Source organism: Artibeus jamaicensis, unplaced genomic scaffold, assembly GCF_021234435.1.
Source record: "Artibeus jamaicensis isolate MK-2021 breed Jamaican fruit bat unplaced genomic scaffold, CSHL_Jam_final scaffold_1283, whole genome shotgun sequence".
NCBI lineage: Eukaryota > Metazoa > Chordata > Mammalia > Chiroptera > Phyllostomidae > Artibeus > Artibeus jamaicensis.
This window is the reverse complement of record NW_026522028.1, coordinates 16,005,435-16,024,281: the sequence shown is the minus strand read 5'-3', so window position 1 is coordinate 16,024,281 and position 18,847 is coordinate 16,005,435. Positions and strand designations below refer to the sequence as shown.

The 18,847-nt window shown below is 43.3% G+C and overlaps 1 protein-coding gene across 3 annotated transcripts in view; it reads right to left on the bottom strand.

The window, feature by feature from the left end:
* Nucleotides 1–18,847, bottom strand: part of PHKA2 (phosphorylase kinase regulatory subunit alpha 2) — a 66,242-nt gene that overhangs the window by 23,687 nt on the left and 23,708 nt on the right. For all 3 annotated transcript variants that reach the window (XM_037157544.2, XM_037157546.2, XM_037157545.2), the window contains 11 exons: nucleotides 18,019–18,072; nucleotides 17,293–17,415; nucleotides 14,228–14,323; nucleotides 10,959–11,066; nucleotides 10,508–10,586; nucleotides 9,029–9,163; nucleotides 7,803–7,912; nucleotides 6,508–6,652; nucleotides 6,129–6,207; nucleotides 2,794–2,966; nucleotides 1,833–2,009 (listed from right to left, as the gene is read on the bottom strand). In XM_037157544.2, the coding sequence (XP_037013439.1) occupies nucleotides 1,833–2,009; nucleotides 2,794–2,966; nucleotides 6,129–6,207; nucleotides 6,508–6,652; nucleotides 7,803–7,912; nucleotides 9,029–9,163; nucleotides 10,508–10,586; nucleotides 10,959–11,066; nucleotides 14,228–14,323; nucleotides 17,293–17,415; nucleotides 18,019–18,072 (1,279 nt within the window). The remainder of the gene's footprint in view (nucleotides 1–1,832; nucleotides 2,010–2,793; nucleotides 2,967–6,128; nucleotides 6,208–6,507; nucleotides 6,653–7,802; nucleotides 7,913–9,028; nucleotides 9,164–10,507; nucleotides 10,587–10,958; nucleotides 11,067–14,227; nucleotides 14,324–17,292; nucleotides 17,416–18,018; nucleotides 18,073–18,847) is intronic.

The window sequence follows — 18,847 nt, the reverse complement described above, 5'->3', positions numbered from 1 at the left end:
AAACATGATAGCAAAAAAGCAAGAAAACTAAATTGAGGGGGTGGAACAAAAAGTTGAAGCCATTGCCCTTAAAACAGAGCAAAAGACAAAGAAATTGAAGACAGATGAGAAACAATAAACACTTCTCTGGGAGGTCAACAGTGCAGTCATAGAGGACCAGAAAGAAAACAGAGAAAAGGTAGAGAAAGAAATGAGTAAGGAAATTATTCAGAAAAACTTTACAGGCCTATGTAAATTTCTGCATTAAAAAGGCCCAGTGAGTACCCAACACCATGGAGGAAAATACACCTGGATCAAGGCACATCACTGACATTTCAGAATCTGGGAGTAGAGAAGATCCTAAAAATTTTCAAAGAGAAAAACAGTTTACAGTTTGAAGGATTGAAAACTCATAATGGATTTAGGCTTCTTGGAACACTTATATAAGAAGACAATCAAACGATGTTTTCAAAATCCTGAAGAAAAATTTCTTTTCAATCTAGAATTCTGTACTCAGCCAAACTCTCAAATGGACACAGAATATTTGTAGATATTTTCAGACTTGCAAAGTCTCAACAATTTCACTCACCATGCACTGTTTCTCAGGAAACTACTGGGTGTCCCCCACCAAAATAAGAGAGTAAGCTAAGAAAGGGAAAGTTGAGACAGAAAAGAGGAGAGCCAGCGCCAACACAAGGGACAAGGACACTTCAAAGAACTCTCCAGGATGAAGGTGAAGGGAGATCCCAAGATAAAATCCATTTTCTGGACATGGAGGGCAACCAGGCCAAAGGGGCAGTGAACTTCAGAAACAAACAAGTTGAGGGTTGTCATCTCCATACCCTCTTACATTGTATTATTTTCTTAACCTACTGAAACTATTCTAGAATGTGCTTCACCAAAGGAATAAATTGAGAAAGGGGAACATGCCAAATTCGAGAACCAGGGAACCCAGCTGAAGGGATAAGCAAAGGAGATGCCAAGGATTATGGTAAAGAGAAGTCCCAGGCATGCAACAGGCCTAGAGCCCAATCAGCCAGACAGAAGGAGACGTGTGGATTCTAAGAAAAGTTGTGAAACTGATAAATTCCTGGATATGGTTGACCTGGTGGAAATTTGTACTGAGAGGCCATTGGAAGGTGTAAAAATGAAGCAAGGCAGATTAAAAGAGAGGGCAAGTATTAGCTTTAGGAAAAAAGTAAAAATAATATTTGCATACACACAATAATATGAAGAGTGAGTGCTGTTTTTTAATTTATTTTTATAGAGAAGGAAAGGAGGGAGAAAGAGAGGAAAAGAGAAATATGCACATTCGAGAGAAACATTGCTGCCTCTCACACACCCCCCACCAGGGACCTGGCCTGCAACCCAGGCATGTGTCCTGACTAGGAAGCAAACCAGAGATCTTTTGGTTTGCAGGACAATGCCCAACCCGCTGAGCTATACCAGTCAGTGTTAGAGTGAGTACTGATTTAACTAAGCTTTAATACAACTTACATTGGCAGGTTAGGGGAAGTGAGACAGACGAGTGGTGATTTAAGACACCTAAATCTTCACCTCAAAAGAAAAAGTCATAGATACTGAATAAAGTCAATGCAGCAAAAGTCTGCAGTATACACATATTGTTTTCGAATAATTTTAGAAATACAGAGATATGTGAAAGCCAGAAGAAACAATTAACAGTTGAAAGTGGTTGCCTCTAAGAAGGACTGGGGGCAGTGAGGTGGGGAGGGTTGAGGCAGGAAACACCTGCATTTTGTCTTTTTAGATTCTTTGACTTCTAAATTATGCTCAAGCATTACTTACATTTTAAACAAGTTATTTTAACAGGCAGAAAAGAGTTAATAACATACATGGACTTTCCAAACCCTTTGCTTTTGCCATCACAGAAAGTATATCCCGAGTGGAGTGGATGGCACTGAAGACATGGCTGTCTTCTGAAGTCTTCTTACGAAGAGGGGGCAGATAGGACTTCAAGGATGTGCTTTGTAGGAGGTGGTTGATATACTGGTCAAGTTCATCCTGATTTTCTGTAATTGAACAGGCAAGCAAAAGAGCCAATGAAAACAAACTGTAGAAATATTTGAAAGGCATAACAGTGATTTTGTGTAGCATGCAGCATTGAGTAAATTTAGTGGAAGACAATATTTTGATATGGATACGTGCACCCCCACCCGCCCTGGCAGAACAAAGAGATTTACATAAATAATGTATGTGTTTCTAAAGTTACTGTTTGGAAAAACTTCATCCTAGGAAAAGAAAGTGCAGGTCGAGGTAGTGCCTATAGCACAGCATCCGAACATGAATTGAATCTGTTAAGAGAACCTGAGGGCCAGCAGCTGACATATGATCTTTTTGTTTTAATTTGTCATGAGTGAGCTAAGCATTATGGGACCTCCAGCTTGCAGCCCAAGTACTAGCCAAAAGAAAAAATCAGATCATTCAACCCCAAATCCTATTCAGTCTGAGAAACGTTATATACACAGGATTTCAGCGAAACCCTATCCCGGCCAAACCTAGATAATTCTACCATTCTTCTGAAAATTCAAGCCCAGTGTTTCCGTCTTCAGAATATATTTTGTGAAAAGCCCTCATTCCTGAAACTCTTTGTCCCTCTAGGTTTAAAAAAGCCCCACTTTTTCAGTCTAGATTTTTAAGTGGCACTTTATTCATTGTAATGCCTGCAAGTTTCCAAAGCCTCTTATATGTTAACTACGAGTCATTTTTGGTGCTTGTGTGTCAGTGCAATTTTACCACAATGCTAAGGGTTGAATTTATTCAATGAACTGCCTGCTAAGGCATGCCTAGCTATACCTTCATTGTAGGTGTCTTCCAAATAGCCTCCCAAATCTGAATCGCTATTAGGACTGAACCTCCCTTCGCTGGCATCATCATCAAATAATTTCTCATCATAGTCTGGATCCAGGAAGGTGAGATACGTGTAGAAAGACGTGGTGAGAAATTCCGCAAGGCTCCCGAATTTTACTCTGCCAAGGAGACACTGTATTAGAGATACAGCTGCATGTGGACAAACTTCCACTAATGAAATCATGGAAAGACTTTTCAACAACCAGGTGGCACTTCTGCCAGTCTCAATAAATACGTCACTCTGCAGTAGTCGGCCAAGAAATTCAAATGAAAATTCAATAGCAAGTATTAAGTGGAAGCACACAGCATATTAACAGCCAAAATGAATCATGCTAATTTCTAATTCCCTAACCCAACACAAATAGAAATTTACTTTACTGAACCAACCAAAGTTTTACAAAACATGTTGGCAAACCACTTCTAACCAGAACCATCCTTTAGGGAAGGGGTGTCAAACTCATTTTTTCCAGGGCCATATCAGCCTCGCGGTTGCCTTCAAAGCCAAATGTAATTTCAACTCCGTAACAGTTAAGGAGTAGTTACATTTGTACAGGCCTAACGTTATTTTGGCCCTTTGAAGGCAACCTCGAGGCTGATGTGGCCTCCAGTGAAAATGAGTTTGACACGCCTGCTTTAGAAGGTTTTTGCCCTAAAATGACTGGACCAGAACAAAACTATAAGCAATAATTCTCTGGGTGCACTTGTGCCATCATTTGAGTCCCTACCATGCAGCAGGGTCACACAGGCGCAGGTGGGCATGTCTTAGACTCAAGTTCTGTCTAGAAGGTAAGTGATGGGTAGGCCGTCCCCAGACCAGAGCAGATGCTCGGAGTAGCCCTAGTATATCACCAGGTAAGAAAAACTTCCACCGAAAACTGGGAACTACGTTTGGCAGTGTGGGGTCCCACTGCAAAGGCAGCAGCGTCTGAGATCTGCAGGTCTACCCCCAGGTTCGGGGAGTAGCGGCATGTCCACCATACAGAAAGAAAGCCTGATCTGTGAGCTTTTTAAAATGTTAGATCGGGAGAGAAAACCGTAAGATGCCTGGGAGCTACACGCATCAGATAATGACTTTGTTGAAAAGGCTGAGGGAACCGTTTAAGGGGTAAATTAGAGCGGAGGATACAAATGAATTCACAGGTGCTTGAGCTTCAATAGGCAAATGCACTACATCATAAACGTGGCCTGAGGGTGAGAAAAGCCTTCCTTTCCTAACTTTCCCCTCCTAGGACCCTGCAGTAGGGTCTAGCAAGGTTTTTGCCGAGGGCAGGGACAGGGGCGGGGTAAGGTGGAGCTAGGAAAGGAGACAAGGGAAAGTTTCCCTCTGATGAAGTTGAAAGGAGTCAGGTCAAAGGCCAAAGGCAGCAGTTTGATAGCAAGCTGCTCCAGTTGGGTCCAAGCGGTAGAGATCGCCATCTAGAGTTTAGCTTTTTAAAGATCCTCAGACATAAAGGAAAAGGCAAAATGAGATTCCATCGTAACTATGAAGAACTTAGTAGTAGGAAAGGCAGCCAGTGGAGCCTAGGCATTCATATTTCATTCCCTGGTTCTCTGAATCACTGCCATACTCTATAAACGGGAGGCCCTCCTGATTCCTGTAAGCCCCCAGCCAGCTCCACATGGGGTTAGAGCCTGGTTTCTGGATTCACACAGCTTCTGCACCTATTTGTCTTGTGCCTTGGCTCTTGAGGCAACAGCTCCTTCTCCATAAAGTGGGAATACAGCCCACATGACAAAGTGAAGACTAAATGTGACAATGCATACAAAGCCACAAAGAACACACCGCAAGTGCTCAATTAATGGCAGCATCCTTTGGACAACGATTACATTTCAATTAAAGAGTTTATTCGGAAAAAACAGTTAATCATGAGTGTGTGGGATTTCCTCTCAAATATGATGCTGTACATGGGGTGGTAACCTATCCAAACTGGAGGTAAAATATGAATGTGGGTGCCAACTGCAGATATGGCACTAATGCTGGAAACGTAGATGGAAAAGTGCTGGGGACAGTCTCACTGACACTCCAGACTGACAGGCCAGAAGCTCGAAGCCAGGGTCACTTCAAGTCCACAGCAGAACTCACAGTGAACTCTGTGAGCTGAGTGCCAACCTTAGCACTTAGATTACAGTGGCTCAGCCCCAAAGACATCTGGCTACGTGAAATGAGCCAGTCACAGAAAGAAAATACTGGATGAGTCCACTTAGATGAGATACCTAGAGACCGAAAGCAGAATGGTGTTTCTCAGGCACTGAGGACAGGGGGAAATGGAGAGCTGTTTCAGGAGCACGGAGTTTCAGTTTTGCAAGATGGAAACAGTGTTAGCACAATAATGTGAATGTCCTTAACATCACTGAACTGTATACTTTAAAAATTGTTAGTAAATTTTATGTTATGTGCATTTTATCACAATTTTTTAAAAAGCACTGTGGCAGCAGAGTCCCTAGTGTGGGAAGATGTGAGAAGAAGGGCTGAGTTCAAGGCCCAAACACTTTGAGCAACTGACATTCCATCAGGGACCAAATGGAAGCCTCCCTGGGCCCAGGAAAGGCCAGAGCTCACTAGTGGCTAAGCTTCACAGTGAGGCTCTCCTGGGCCCTCCTGGCATATCCCAGGGAGTTCAGAGAGATCCGGGACATGGAAGCTACAGAGAAAACCTCTGCCTTGTGACAGTTACAGGGTACAAAACCAGGACAAGTTGTCCTGAGAGGTGAACCCTCTATCACTCAAGATGCTTAACCATGATACCTGGGAATGCATCTCATACCGTAGGCCTGCAAAGAAATGGGGATCAGTCCACTGAGAATGAGGGGACAATAGTCTAGGCAGGCCCATCAGGTGCTCTGCTCTGAGGGCCACTAAGAAATTTATAAAGTTCTGTGAATTATTCTTAAGGTGATAGCACATTCAAGTCAATTCAAGGAGCATTTATGGAGCACCTGCTAGATGTTAAGGCACGGGGTGTTTTCTTTCATGCCTTTTACTAAAGACAGACTTACCATCCCATACATGCATTCCAGGAATGCCACTTCAGAGAAACTGATATGTTTACCTCTTTATGCCCTAGGCCTCCTGGCACCTGCAAAAGCTTTACACTCGCCCACTGAATGCTGCTTTAGAGATGATTCCAGTTTCACCGGATTAAGTAAGTTTTAACTTCCTTCTTACTCTGAAGTACCAGGCTTCTATGCTCAGCAATGGATATGAAAAATGGGAGAAGGGCAGCAAAATACTTTAAGAAACATCAAAGTTACTTTGATCATTTAAAAAAGTCATAAATTACCTAGCTCCTCCAAAATATCCATCCTCTAGTTTTCTAATTGTAGAAAGAATTGCAGGATGAATGTCTGAGCCATCATTGGCTAAGGGGGAAAAAAGATGCATTAGTTTACTTAATCTAGGGATACTTTTTTTTTTGGTGGGGAGAAGGGACATGCACTGAAATTAGGTTGTTTTAACTGGAAAAATTTAATTAGGTTGTTTTCATCAACATAACCTAATTAAAATACATATGTCATAGAAGAGTCCAGAGCTATGAAACTGAACTGCTGAGAAACCCCTTCAATACTGAGCTCTGCCCATGGGAACTGTTTTAAACATTGTAAGAAGGGCCCAAAGCAACAGTGGGATATGGATCAGGCAAATCAAGTCCATGGAGTTACTGAGCATGGTGTGGGTGATGGGGAAGGTGAGCGTGGGTCTGCCTGTCATCCGCCAGCAGGTGCACAGGTAGGCCAGCTCAATCTTCAGCATCTCCACGATCATCTCGTTGTCCAGGGCCAGGTAGAAGTGATGCTGGTCAGTGAACTGCAAGTCAGAAAAGGCCAAGTAAGAGGCTGTCCTTCATTTCCCTGGACATAACTCCCTGTCATTTACGGCAGCACTAATCCTTGTGCTCTGTTTCCAGAGAAGAAGCTCAGTCCTGGCCATAATCTACCCATCACAGGGCTCTCCTGGCGATAAGATAAATGGATCTGTCACCTGCCCAGGAGCCATGGAAGGGAAAGGTGCCTGGCTAGATCTATTTACAGCTCCTCAGATGAGGATTTAAGCACCTGGCTCAATGCTGCTGTCTCCGAAAGGAAATCAATAGCTCCTTAATTCCTACGCCTCCAGGGCTGCCGGGCTCAGAGATGCTTTCCAAGTGAGGGCACTGAGAGCAGGTGAGATGTGGAGACTGTGTTTACCTGATCAATGGCCTGGTTAACGTGAACTAAGGGCACTGCAGCCTGATATTGATGAAAAGCAAATTGTTCTTCTGGCCCCTAGACTAGTTCATGCTCAGTCCATGCTCCGGTCTAAAATTTATTATGAAAGGAATAGCTCACAAGATTTAAGTGAGCAGTGTGGGTTAGGGTCAAAAAAAGCAACTTGGGGCTACTGACCCCTGACTGACTGTGTGCCTAGGTAGTGGGGGGCGGGGCTATGTTCCACGTTGACAAAGTGATACCATAGTTGGTCTTTCTAGCTGCCCAAATGGCTGGAAAATGTTTGGTTTGAGTTCCACAGAACTAGTTTCCTATGGAAACAGAAACTCTGCAGGAACGTTCCATAATCAGTATATTCAGGATCCCATCAAGAGGGTTAGGGCCTGAAAATCAGACTGGCTATGTATTACACAGAGGGTCCAATGAGAACTTAAGCAAGGGTGAGGGACTCGTGTTTAGGGGCACAAGGACTGTGGCTCAAGTGACATGTTACTAGCAATTTTGCAAGGCAATGGGAATTTCACTGCTACTCATGACTGGAAGTGATAACACACTCAATTCGATTCAAGCCACATTAACTGAGCACCTTCTATGAGTAAAGAATTGTACTAGGTAATGGGTGTCATCTTATACATCTCTATTTGAGCACATGGATGCACATTCTGCCACATTCAAAGTGGCTCACCGGGCAGAAAAGAGAGCTTAGTGGAAAGATGCTTGTTGGTTTGCTACTGGTCTGCTCTTCTCACCTGAGGCGTAAAAGTAAATATCTGGTCCCTAATCACATATAGTTTAGATGTTCCAAGGACACCAATGGGCCGATACGGTCGCCCACTCAATTTCATATTTTTATTTCGTCCTATTTGAAAAAAAAAAGAATTTGGTGTTAGAGTCAACACAGTAACATCTAGTCCAACTGACTTCAGCTAAGGCTGAACTTATTTTTATGTTAAACAACCCACTATAGGGTTTGTTTTTTCTAACACCACTGTCTTTCTTTAAATGGGACAAAGATAAATTAAAAACAAACCCTCCCTCCTTTTCATGTATGTATATGAACAGCACCTGCTTCAACTTATCTGGAATAAAACTATTAAAAGGACTTTATTAGCCCTGGCTGGTGTAGCTCAGTGGATTGAGCGAAGGCCTGCGAACCAGAGGATTGTGGTTCGATTCCCATTGAGGGCACATGCCTGGGTTACAGGCCAGTTCTTAACATGGAATGCATGAGAGGCAATCATACATTGATATTTCTCTCCCTCTCTTCTTCCCTTCCCCTCTAAAGATAAATAAAAAAATAAATAAAATCTTTTAAAAAAGGACTTTATTAGTGTTTACATTTAATTCACTAAACAAAAAATGTCACATTTTAGGCAAAGTAAAGAAAAGTCCCTCTTATTTTATTTTTAAAATACTTTGTTTATTTTTAGAGAGAAGGGAAGGGAAGAAGAAAGAAAGGGAGAAAAACATTGATGTGCAAAGGGAAACATGGATCTGGTACAGGTCCCATCTGGGAACCAGACCTGCAACCCAGACATGTGCCCTGACTGGGAATCAAACTGGCCACCTTTCACTTTGTGGGACAATATCTGACAACCAACCAACTGAGCCATGCTGGTCAGGGCTACCCCCTCTTATCTTAATGGGTAAATGAGCACTTTCTGAGACTACAGATGAAAATTAGAAACATTATCAAGGCACAAATGACTGTTCCAATAGTGAATTTTCAAAGCTGGCTGCAGACCGTACAACAGATGTGGCAAATCTCGTGGCTAACCTGTGATGACATCTACTGAACCAGCATGAGGAGAGCATGCTTGTTTGCCCCATTCCTCTTCACATAGAAGTGGTCAAACCACTGGTTTTAGTGCTTTGCCCAGTTCTTTAGAATTTATGCATATCATCGTCTGCCCCAGATCCAAAATCCAGAACAAGGTGCCTCTTGGCCAAAAATGCCGTATTTCCCCAAACCTACCAAGCTTGGCATATATGTGACTGAGGATCCGGCCTGGTTGGACTCGGATGGGGTGAATGTCAGCAATACTCTGGACATCTATCCCATGCTTCCTCAGCAAGTCCTTAATGTGGTCATTTTCTGCCAGAACAGTAACTGCGAAGAAGAAGAGCATATAATGCGCATTACTTTGTGGCCCTTGTGTCTTCATGTGGATACATGCATCATGGCCTGACTTCTTCCTTGGCCTGTGATACACACATTAGCATGCTCTCCTCACACTAGGTGGCTTTGAAAATGACAGCACTTGTACTGCTGCTCTTCTTGGTCCTCTCTGACATTGTCTCCCCACCTCAACACCCACGATGCGTATTTATGAAGTACACACAATGTGAAAAACAGTCTGATAGACTTCTAGAAATGGTCTTCAACAGATCTCAAGTCAAATCATCCCATCTCAAATGATGTCTTGCCTTTCCCTGGGTCTGCACTTACTCTAAACCTGTCTTCTGTTCTTTTCATATGGTGTCAAGAATGGAAACAACTCCACATGAGGGAACCTGAGGAAACTGGTGTCCCTGCTCCCAAAGGACATAGCTCCCATGATAGCACATGCCACCTGCATCACCACAAACGTGAGTAATATGTTGTGCTACCATGTTACATATTAATATACGCTAAAACATATACACTTACACACTTTTTAAAAATAAAAGAGGAAACTAGGGAACAATTTGCATTAAAAATACATGAGTTTTCTCAGAAGTAGAATCACTGGGTCATAAGACAGTTCCATGGGAATATACCCGACGAAACCCAAAACACTGATTCAAAACAATATATGCGCTCCTATGTTCACTACAGTGTTATTTACAATAGCCAACATTTGGAAGCAGCCCAAGTGCCCATCAGTAGATGAGTGGATAACAAAAGCTGTGGTACATTTGCACAGTGGAATACTACTTGGCCACAAAAAAGAAGGAAACCTTACCTTTTGTGACAGCATGGATGGACCTGGAGGCATTACGCTAAGTGAAATAAGGCAGGTGGTAAAAGACAAATACCATATGATCTCACTTATGAGTGGAATCTAATGAACAAAATAAACGAATGAACAAAATAGAAACAGACTCATAAATACAGAGGCTGGCAGCTGGCAGAGAGGAGAGAGTTGGGGGCTGGGTGACAAAGGTGAAGGGGTTAAGCAAAAAAAAAAAAAAAACCCAAAACTCACAGACACAGACAACAATGATTACCAGAGGGGAAGCGGGTGGGGGAGGTAGAGGAGGATAGAAACGGGGAATAAATGTGATGGAAGGAGACTTGACTCAGGGTGGTGAACACACAATACAATACACAGATGATGTGTTATAGAAGTGTATACCTGAAACCTATAATTTTATTAACCAAGATCACCCCGATAAATTCAATTAAAAAACTGGAGCAAAAAATACATGGGTTTTAGAAAGTTAAACAGGAATAGTAAACATACTCACAAACCTTGTACTACAACATCAGGTTTGACAGAAGTGGAAAATCTTCTATTTAAGGGGTCAATTTCACCAGCAGCAAGGAATCCCTGGGAAAAAAGAAGCATTAACACTGTGAAATACTGATTAACTAAAATTTCACATAAATTTGAAAGTGAAATATTTGGGGGCTCAAAATATTCAGTATTTATTCCTTTAGGTATTTCAAGTCAATTGCTTATTTTTTTCTCTGAAACAGAGTAAATCATTTAGATAACCACCAATAAATATATTGTTTTTGGCACCTAGCTCTCCAGGGCTAGTCAAATGTGCCACCATCTTGTGTGAGTCAAAAGAACAATGGTAACTAATACTTCCAGAGCATCTGACTTTAAAGCCATGAAGATGCCAAAGACATTCACAGCCACACTGGGCAGAGAGCCCCCGTGTTCTTCCGGTTTCCCATCCCCCAAGTCCCGTACCTCTGCCAACAGCGAGCTGAGAATGTACAAGGACTGACCCCACAGATGGGGCAGCTTCCCCAGAGGAACTCTGTCTACCGTGTGAGGGTTCTTATATTCTTCGTCTACCTGGCAAAGAGAGAAAATCCTAAAGTCAGAATGTCAGAGTATAAAAAAGCCAATGTTACCGACATTGGGGAGCACACTGACAATTTACAAAGTGCTCCTCATTCACTCCTCCAGGCCAATTCTGGGTGAGAGCTGGAACTGGGAGGCTGAGGAGGCTAAACCCTTACCTGGGCGGTGGAGTGGGGGTCATACACAAAAGCAGCAGAGGCGGAATTCAAATCTAGGCCTGGTTCCAGGCAGGTACTCTGCCCACAAACACACTGATGGCAAAAGGCAGAGAGAGAGGCCCTGGAAGCCTGGCCTGCCTTCCCTGAGCACAGCTGTAGGCAACACGAAGTTGCACGGCTCATGCTTACATTATAGGTGAAGCGATCTAAAACATCAGCCTTCCCATGGCAGCGCTAAGTCAGACTTCTATCTTGCTATCTCCAGGGGTTCATAAACTCTGTGTTACACAAGAAAATTACCAGAAGGTGGCACTATTGATTGAGAAAAAAAACAACTGTACTATTATATTAGATCATGAATTTTCCACCAGAGACTCAAAAAGCTGAATTAATTAGGGGCTTCTGACTAATTAAAATAAGCTCCAGTTTTTGTTCTGATGGACAGTGCTGACTACACATTGTAGAAGTTAGTCTACAACTTCCTCTGCTATAAACGCCATGCTGACCTTTGGGTTTTTAGTCATTACAACATTGGTTGAGGGTAATGTCAGTGAGCACATTTTTCTCAGAAAAAAACATCAGGCAATTAAATGAAAGGAAATGGGAAAGACTTATCCTTCTCCAAAGGGGAAAATTATACCACAAAGACAGTCGTTCCCTCTTTGTGGGTTATTATAATAAATTTAGTCAAATTTTAAAAATTTGCTGTAGTAGTAAACATTAAGAAACCCTTAAGCTTGTAATCTAAACAGGATTAAACATCACCAGTAATCAAATAATCAAACAGGATAACAGTGTGGAAGGAGAGTCTCCAAAATGTCCGAGTGGTTATCTTTGGGTAGTAAGATTAAAGATAGATATTTACTTCTTTCAACAGAGTCCTGGATGTTCTGGAGTGTGCACAATTACTTTTACCATCAGATTGTATGTTAAAGCTATTGAAATGTAAGTAGTGTTCAGAAAGGCTGCAAAGATCTAGAAATGAGGACATAAGGCAGACAAAGTGTCTGGGTCACAAGACAGCCTGGCTCTGCCGTCCTGCCACCCACAGGCCTCCCCCCCCCCCCCAGTCCTTCTAATGTGTTGCAGGTCCTCCACCACACCAGGACTTTGCCACCTCCAATACTGTGTCTGTCCTCCATCCTCCAACTAACTTCTCCGACGCCCAGTGGTCTGCAAGCTTGCAGAGGTAGAGTTGGCACTGTAACCCTTCTGTGCTACTGGACCTAGCCTGGTGCCTGGTCTAGAGCAGCTGCTTGGTGCACATCTGCTGGGCACACCTGTATCAGTCTCAAGCTATCCAATGGCAGGCCCCATGGATGGTGGTACCTTTTGCACAAGCACATCTGGCTGAAGAAATGACTGAGGCTGAAATCCAGGCTGGATGCCACATTGGCCTGGGGCTGCAGCCACTCCAAGGATGAGGTCCTTTTTCTTATTTGCACAAAGTGGCATATGGGCCTGGGTGGCCCCCTATGTGCAGTGGTTTTTACATGTCATTGATGTCATGGGTGAACCTTCCCAGCTGTCCTCTGGAAGCAGCCAATACAAAACGTGGTCAAGGTAAAATAGTGTTCAAAACCAGTGCCTTGTTTATGTGTAAAATGCACTGGATAAAGGGTGTTGTCATGCCAAGTAGAAACCCAAAGGTCAGAGTGGAGTTTAGAAGACAGAAAGTTGTAGAGCAACTTTTTACGATGTATAGCCAACACTGTTCATGAGAAAGAAAAGTATAGCTTATAACAGCCAGCATTTACTACAGTCAGGAAAATGTACTTTTTAGCAGAACACAGATGGATGGTTATTTTCTATCACAAAACAGGTAAAATACCCCTGAGATCATTGATTTCCCCTTTGTTCTGCTTCCAAATTCCAAATGAAGTCCCATTACTAATTTTGTTCTGCCAAATGCCTCAATGCTGAAAAGGGGGCACCCTGAACATGTAGTTGCTGAAATATAAACTACCCAGACCCCACGTCCAGCCTCTCCCCAGCAACACACGTATCACTCATAGTAAAATGAATACATTGGCAGGACATCTAGGTATTGGACACTCAGAGAGAAAAGAGCCCTTGTGGGCTTCACGGCCTAATCTTTACAGTGAGGGCTCTCTCCCACCTGGAAATGTACCACCCATAAGTAGGCAGTGCAGGGCTGTGGGGAGGCTCTGCCCTGGGGGTCTGGTTCCAGGGAGAGCTCACTGGTGTCTGAGCCCTAACAGGTTCCACAGCCTCTCTGGGTGGGGGCACACAATTTTAGAGTCCCCACCATTGCCCTGACCATGTGCTTGTGGGCCAGATTCAACCACAGAACCCCTAACCCAAGTTGTGGCACGACAGCTTCCACTGGGTTGTGATCCCCTGCAGGCCCTCTAAGTTAGGGAGAAGATGCTGGTCTTTACTCCTCCTGCAAATGCAATAATGAAGCTTTGGAGCAACGGGAACATCTGAAAGACAACCAGCCTTGAATTAAGAATTCTTTTCTTCTAAATATGAGATACGTAGAGGGAAATATTTCCACGAAGGTATATCAGTCCATCATGGCCCAATTTAGGAAACTGGATAGAACGAAACTGCCTGTAGGCATCTTAGAACTGGCAAATTTCTCTCCCTGATAAAGAATGTCTGATTACTTGAGCTCTAGTTCTGGAATGGCTTGACTCAAAGGAAGAGATTCTCAAGTATCTCCACTCTTCTGTGGATACATGTGAGAGCATGGTGCCCAACAGTGTTCTGTGCATTTTAGGGCTCATGTGGCCTTGGGCTCAGGTGAAGGACAGGTCACCTCTGAAGGTCTTCAACTGACGCCTCACTTGGGCACCCCTTCTCAAGCATGGCTCCAAAGCTGGAACTCCTGTGACACCTAGGGACACTACCAAAGGCTTTAAAAACCACTTCTCCTGGAGAAGAAGTATTAGGTGTGGAAGGGGGGTGGAAAGTAAGAAAAGACCAAGCACCAATTTGCTTTGTTCTCAACAAGCAGTGCCTGGTTACCTTGTTAGGTGGGATGGCGTAGAGTTCTGGCACCAGGTGGATCCCATTCTTGCCCCTGATTAATATTCCCTCCAGGGCCTCTCGGTATTCTTGGACCTGGAAAATAGCCCCATCACCCACAGTTTGAAAGAGGGGGGTCTTCACTGCTATAATGGCAGTGCAACACAGAAAAACAGCTCTCTTGGCAACAGATTAGAAGTAGGACACAGAGCCAAGAAACTGCCCAAATACCTTCAGCTCCAGGAATGCACGAGCAACTGGGAATCTTGTTGACAGCAAGTGTTAGGAGAAGCTAAACACAACTGGTCTTTTCTGTGTTGTCTTTAACTCATGAGTTACATATTTCACTCAACTTCTCACACATTTAAATTTTGTTTCACCAGCTAGACGACAAGCTTCTTAGAGTGGAGGCCAGATCTTAAGTGGTGCATCCCATTTCCACTCATGGGCAGTTCTCCACTTAAAGGCCCTCATTCAAATATGTATCCATCAAGACACATTTACTGAATGAATCTGATGTGAGGAAAAAACTGTATGTACTATGATCCATGTCCCTCTCTTTTCAGGATACACTACTCAATATAATGAAAGCTGTTGATGTAAACATTTCCATGAAATTAAAAATGTGCTGATAAAAAGCTTAAGTATGTAAAGGGAAAAGAAGAAAAGGGGAAAAAGCCCTTACCCAGTCACCCAGCTACTTAACACATTTAATCTTTGGAAAGCCCAAACACTTCCCAGATCTCATTTTCTTTTCTTTAGAAATTTATGGATGGCAAAGGCTGACCAGGGATGCATTATTCTGTTAAATGTCATTGGGCAGCAAGTGAAAGAGACAGTAGGCGTAAGGGTAGTAAATTCCGTGAGACCTAGAAAACAAGATACTAAGCACAGTCTTTTTTGTCTCCTTAGTTTTTTGTTTATTTTTGATCATTGTCAACCTTGTTCACAACTGAAATTCCAACTCAATCCTTTTGAGATCTTTCAGTTATAGGGTAGAAAGACTCAAGATAATCACTACACCATAAGAGTAAGAATGAACAAATGGGGACATATTGACATTTCAAGCTGGCTGCAGTGCCCCCCGCCCCAGCATTCCTGAGCAGAGGCAGCTTTTGAGAACTAAAATAAATCCTAGATTGCTTATCCCACCCCAGAACATGGGATTCAAACAGGCTAAAAAAAGAAGTGGCATATATGAGCAGGTTAAAAAAGTGGCAAAAGTTTGAGTTCATCAGTCATTCACATGAGCTTTCCAAGACCGATCTGTTCTGCTCACCAAAGTACGCATGGCAGCAAATGCTGAAGGAACCTGTCCTGAACATATGAACTCTGTATTAACAAATAATTACCGGGCACTTACCATGTACTAGGCACAGGGCGTATGTTAGCAAACCGAGTAGAGACTACCTCTGTCAGGGTCCTTTGACAGATAAGTTGGAGATTAAATACAGTTACAGGTGCCATGCTGTTATAAGAGTGATGGGCATAGAAAAGGGGTACCTGACCCGACTTCCAGGGTCAGAGAAAGCTTTCTGAAAGAAGAGGCACTTACAATGAATCAAGTGGAGGAGGGAGGGGCAGTCAGGCATTTGAGAAGAGGGAGAGACAGCATGATCTGTTGAAGAGATTAAAAGGGTTTCCATGTGCTTGGATCACAGAAATTAACAAAGGAAGGAAGTTATAAGAAATTGGGCTACAGTAGGGAAAATGAGGGTCAGATCTTATAGGACTCTACAAAACACAGGAAGACCTTGTATTTCAAAAGCAAACAGGAAGCCATTCGATGCTTTTTAAAAAATATTTTATTTATTTTTAGAGAGAGGGGAAGGAAAGGAGAAAGAGTGGGAGAGGGACATCAATGTGTGGTTGCCTCTCATGTGTCGCCTACTGGGGACCTGGCCCGCAACCCAGGCAGATTCCCTGACTGGGAATCGAACCAGCAACTCTTTGCTTCACAGGCCCATGCTCAATCCACTGAGCTACACCAGCCAGGGCCATTCAATGCTTTTAAGCAAGGCAATAGATAATCTGACTTGCCTTTTCATAAGATCACCTTGGCAAGGTGTGGAGAAACAGCAGGGAGAGAGGCTGGAGGAAGGGAGGCCAGTTAGGGGGCTGTTACAGTAAACAAGACATCAGCTGATAAACTACAGCTCAATACAGCAAAACCTTCAGCTGACCTGAAAAGAACAGGAGCAGCAACAAAATCTGTCTGTGGTAGACTGTTTGGTGCTCCCTGATGAACCCGCCTCCTACTGCTCAAGCCTTTGTGTAGTCCCCTCCCCTTGACTGTGGGATGGCACTTTAAACGGAAGAATGCAACAGAAGTGACACTTTGCCAGATCCAGATCTAAGCCTTGAGAAAAGTTGGTGGCTTTTGCTTTTGCTTTCTAGTGGAAGACGACCACCATGGAAAAAGCCTAGCTCACCAGAGGCCATAATGCTGTGAGAAGTGCAAACTAGACATGTGGAGAACCAAAGTCCAAGCCAATAGCCCAGCCGAGCACTCGGTCAACAGGTAGCATCAAGTTGCAGCCATTTAAGTGAGGACATCACAGAAGTAGATGCTCCAGCTCCACTGAATGAACCCAGCTGACACCAGGTGAAGCAGGGACAACCTGTCCCTGCTGAGCCCTGCACGAATAGCAGAATCTCCAGCAAATAAATAAAATAGTTATTATTTCAATTCACTAAGTTTTGGGAAAGTTTGTTAAGTGGCAACAGATCATTAAACTGATGCCCTAAATTCTGGCATAATCTTTCCCTGGCTGGTGTGGCTCAGTGGACTGAGCGCTAGCCTGTGAACTTAAAGGGTCACTGATTCAATTCCCAGTCGGAGAGCCCATGTCCGGGTTGCCGGCCAGGTCCCTAGCAGGGGGCACGTGAGAGGCAACCACACACTGATGTTTCTCTCCTTCACTTTCTCCCTTCCTTCCCCTCTCTCTAAAAATAAATTAATAAAATCTTTAAATTTTTTTGCATAACCTTATGTTCTAATAACAATCAGCATACCAGTGCAATGAAAATGCTGATTATCAACACAAAACCCAGCATTGTCTCACCTGAACGGCATCACCACTGAAGACCCCGTCTATTATAAAATATGTCCAGAACACGGGCCATTCACATTCAATGTTTTCAAAGAGCTTGAGTTCAGCAGGGTCATAATGCAATCGATTTGGGTCCTGGAATCAAACAGGTAAACCTTCTAAAAGGTGATGTCAGATTACATACATAATATCATTGTTCCACTCTGGGTTTCCCTGGCATGTCTGTTTCAATGCAGCTTTGAGGTTGGTATAATTAGAATTCTGCTGTAATGCGGAGATGCTATTGTTGGCAGTTTTCCATGGTAAAATTTCATAAAAGTAAATCAGAAATGTTCACAAGACTCCTTGGTAGCTTATTAGATTAAGCTTCCTATATTTCCAACAAATAAATAGCAATTTGTCTCTCACAGTGCTTGGCAGGCTGTTTTATTCATATCATTATACAAGTATCAGTCACTATGGCAAAGAAACCCAAGGAGGCGACCAGGGTTGGTATTTAAAAAACCGTGTGAGCCACAGAACTGTTTGTCCTTGTCTATAAGCTGGTTTTAAACCACCAGCTTGCTGTCCTCCTGATGATCTTACTATTCTATTGCCTAACTCCAGGCTTTTTGACTCCAAAATTAAGACTTCCCTTTCCAATATTCTAACATGTAATTATAATCAAGAGGGAGGACACCACAGTGGCAACTTAGATAAGCAGTTTAGGAATCATAAGAAACATTATTTAAATACAACCTCTCTTGGGGTTTTATAGCCATCTCGAAGGAAGCGACAGCATCCATAACGCCCCTAAGAAGACAAAAAAAAAAAAGTACATTTGAGGTAATTAGAAGAATTTCTTTGCCTTTTCATTTTAATTCCAGCCAACAGTCTACCCCCTTTCTCATGAGTCTTTTAGTAATAAAATGTCTACCAAATGTTCTTTGCTATCAGTACAAAAAGTTATTTTTAAGTCCTAGGCAAAGTAAATTCAGGTTTGATGGGTGCTTGGAAGGAAATACCAAAACATTACATAAGACTATGAGGCGTATGAGAGTAATTAGTGAGGGTTCAGTGAATGACCAGCCTTTCATCCTGATGTGTTATGTTATACAAAGATGCAAAGGGACCCTCACTGCTTGGAGAACCCACCATTCAGATACTTGGATTGGACTGCTTCTACTTGAGAGACTGGGAAGCTAAATGGACATTCCAGAGTTCTTGCCATTAGGCTTTGGGGGCGCAGGAGCCCTGCAATCTGCAAGCTTGACAGGGAGGCAGATGGGGCTTCCTGCGGCTTAGGGCGGTCACTGCTGGTTTTCCTGCTGCGGGCTCCAGTGTCCCTTCTTCTTCAGCTTCCTGAGTGTCAGGAAAATATGGCAGTGGTGGTGCTCTCTTAATCTGCCTTCCTAACCCTTGGATGGCAGCTCTGGATGACCACTTCCCAGTTCCTTGAGTGTGTTTGGGCGGTTCTAGTGAGGGCTGTGGAGGCAAGCACGGCCCTAGTGGCCAGCCCTGGCCTACTGTGGGAGGCCCAGCCTAGAATCTGCTCCCCTTTGAATGCTTCATTCCCTGTATTAACTCT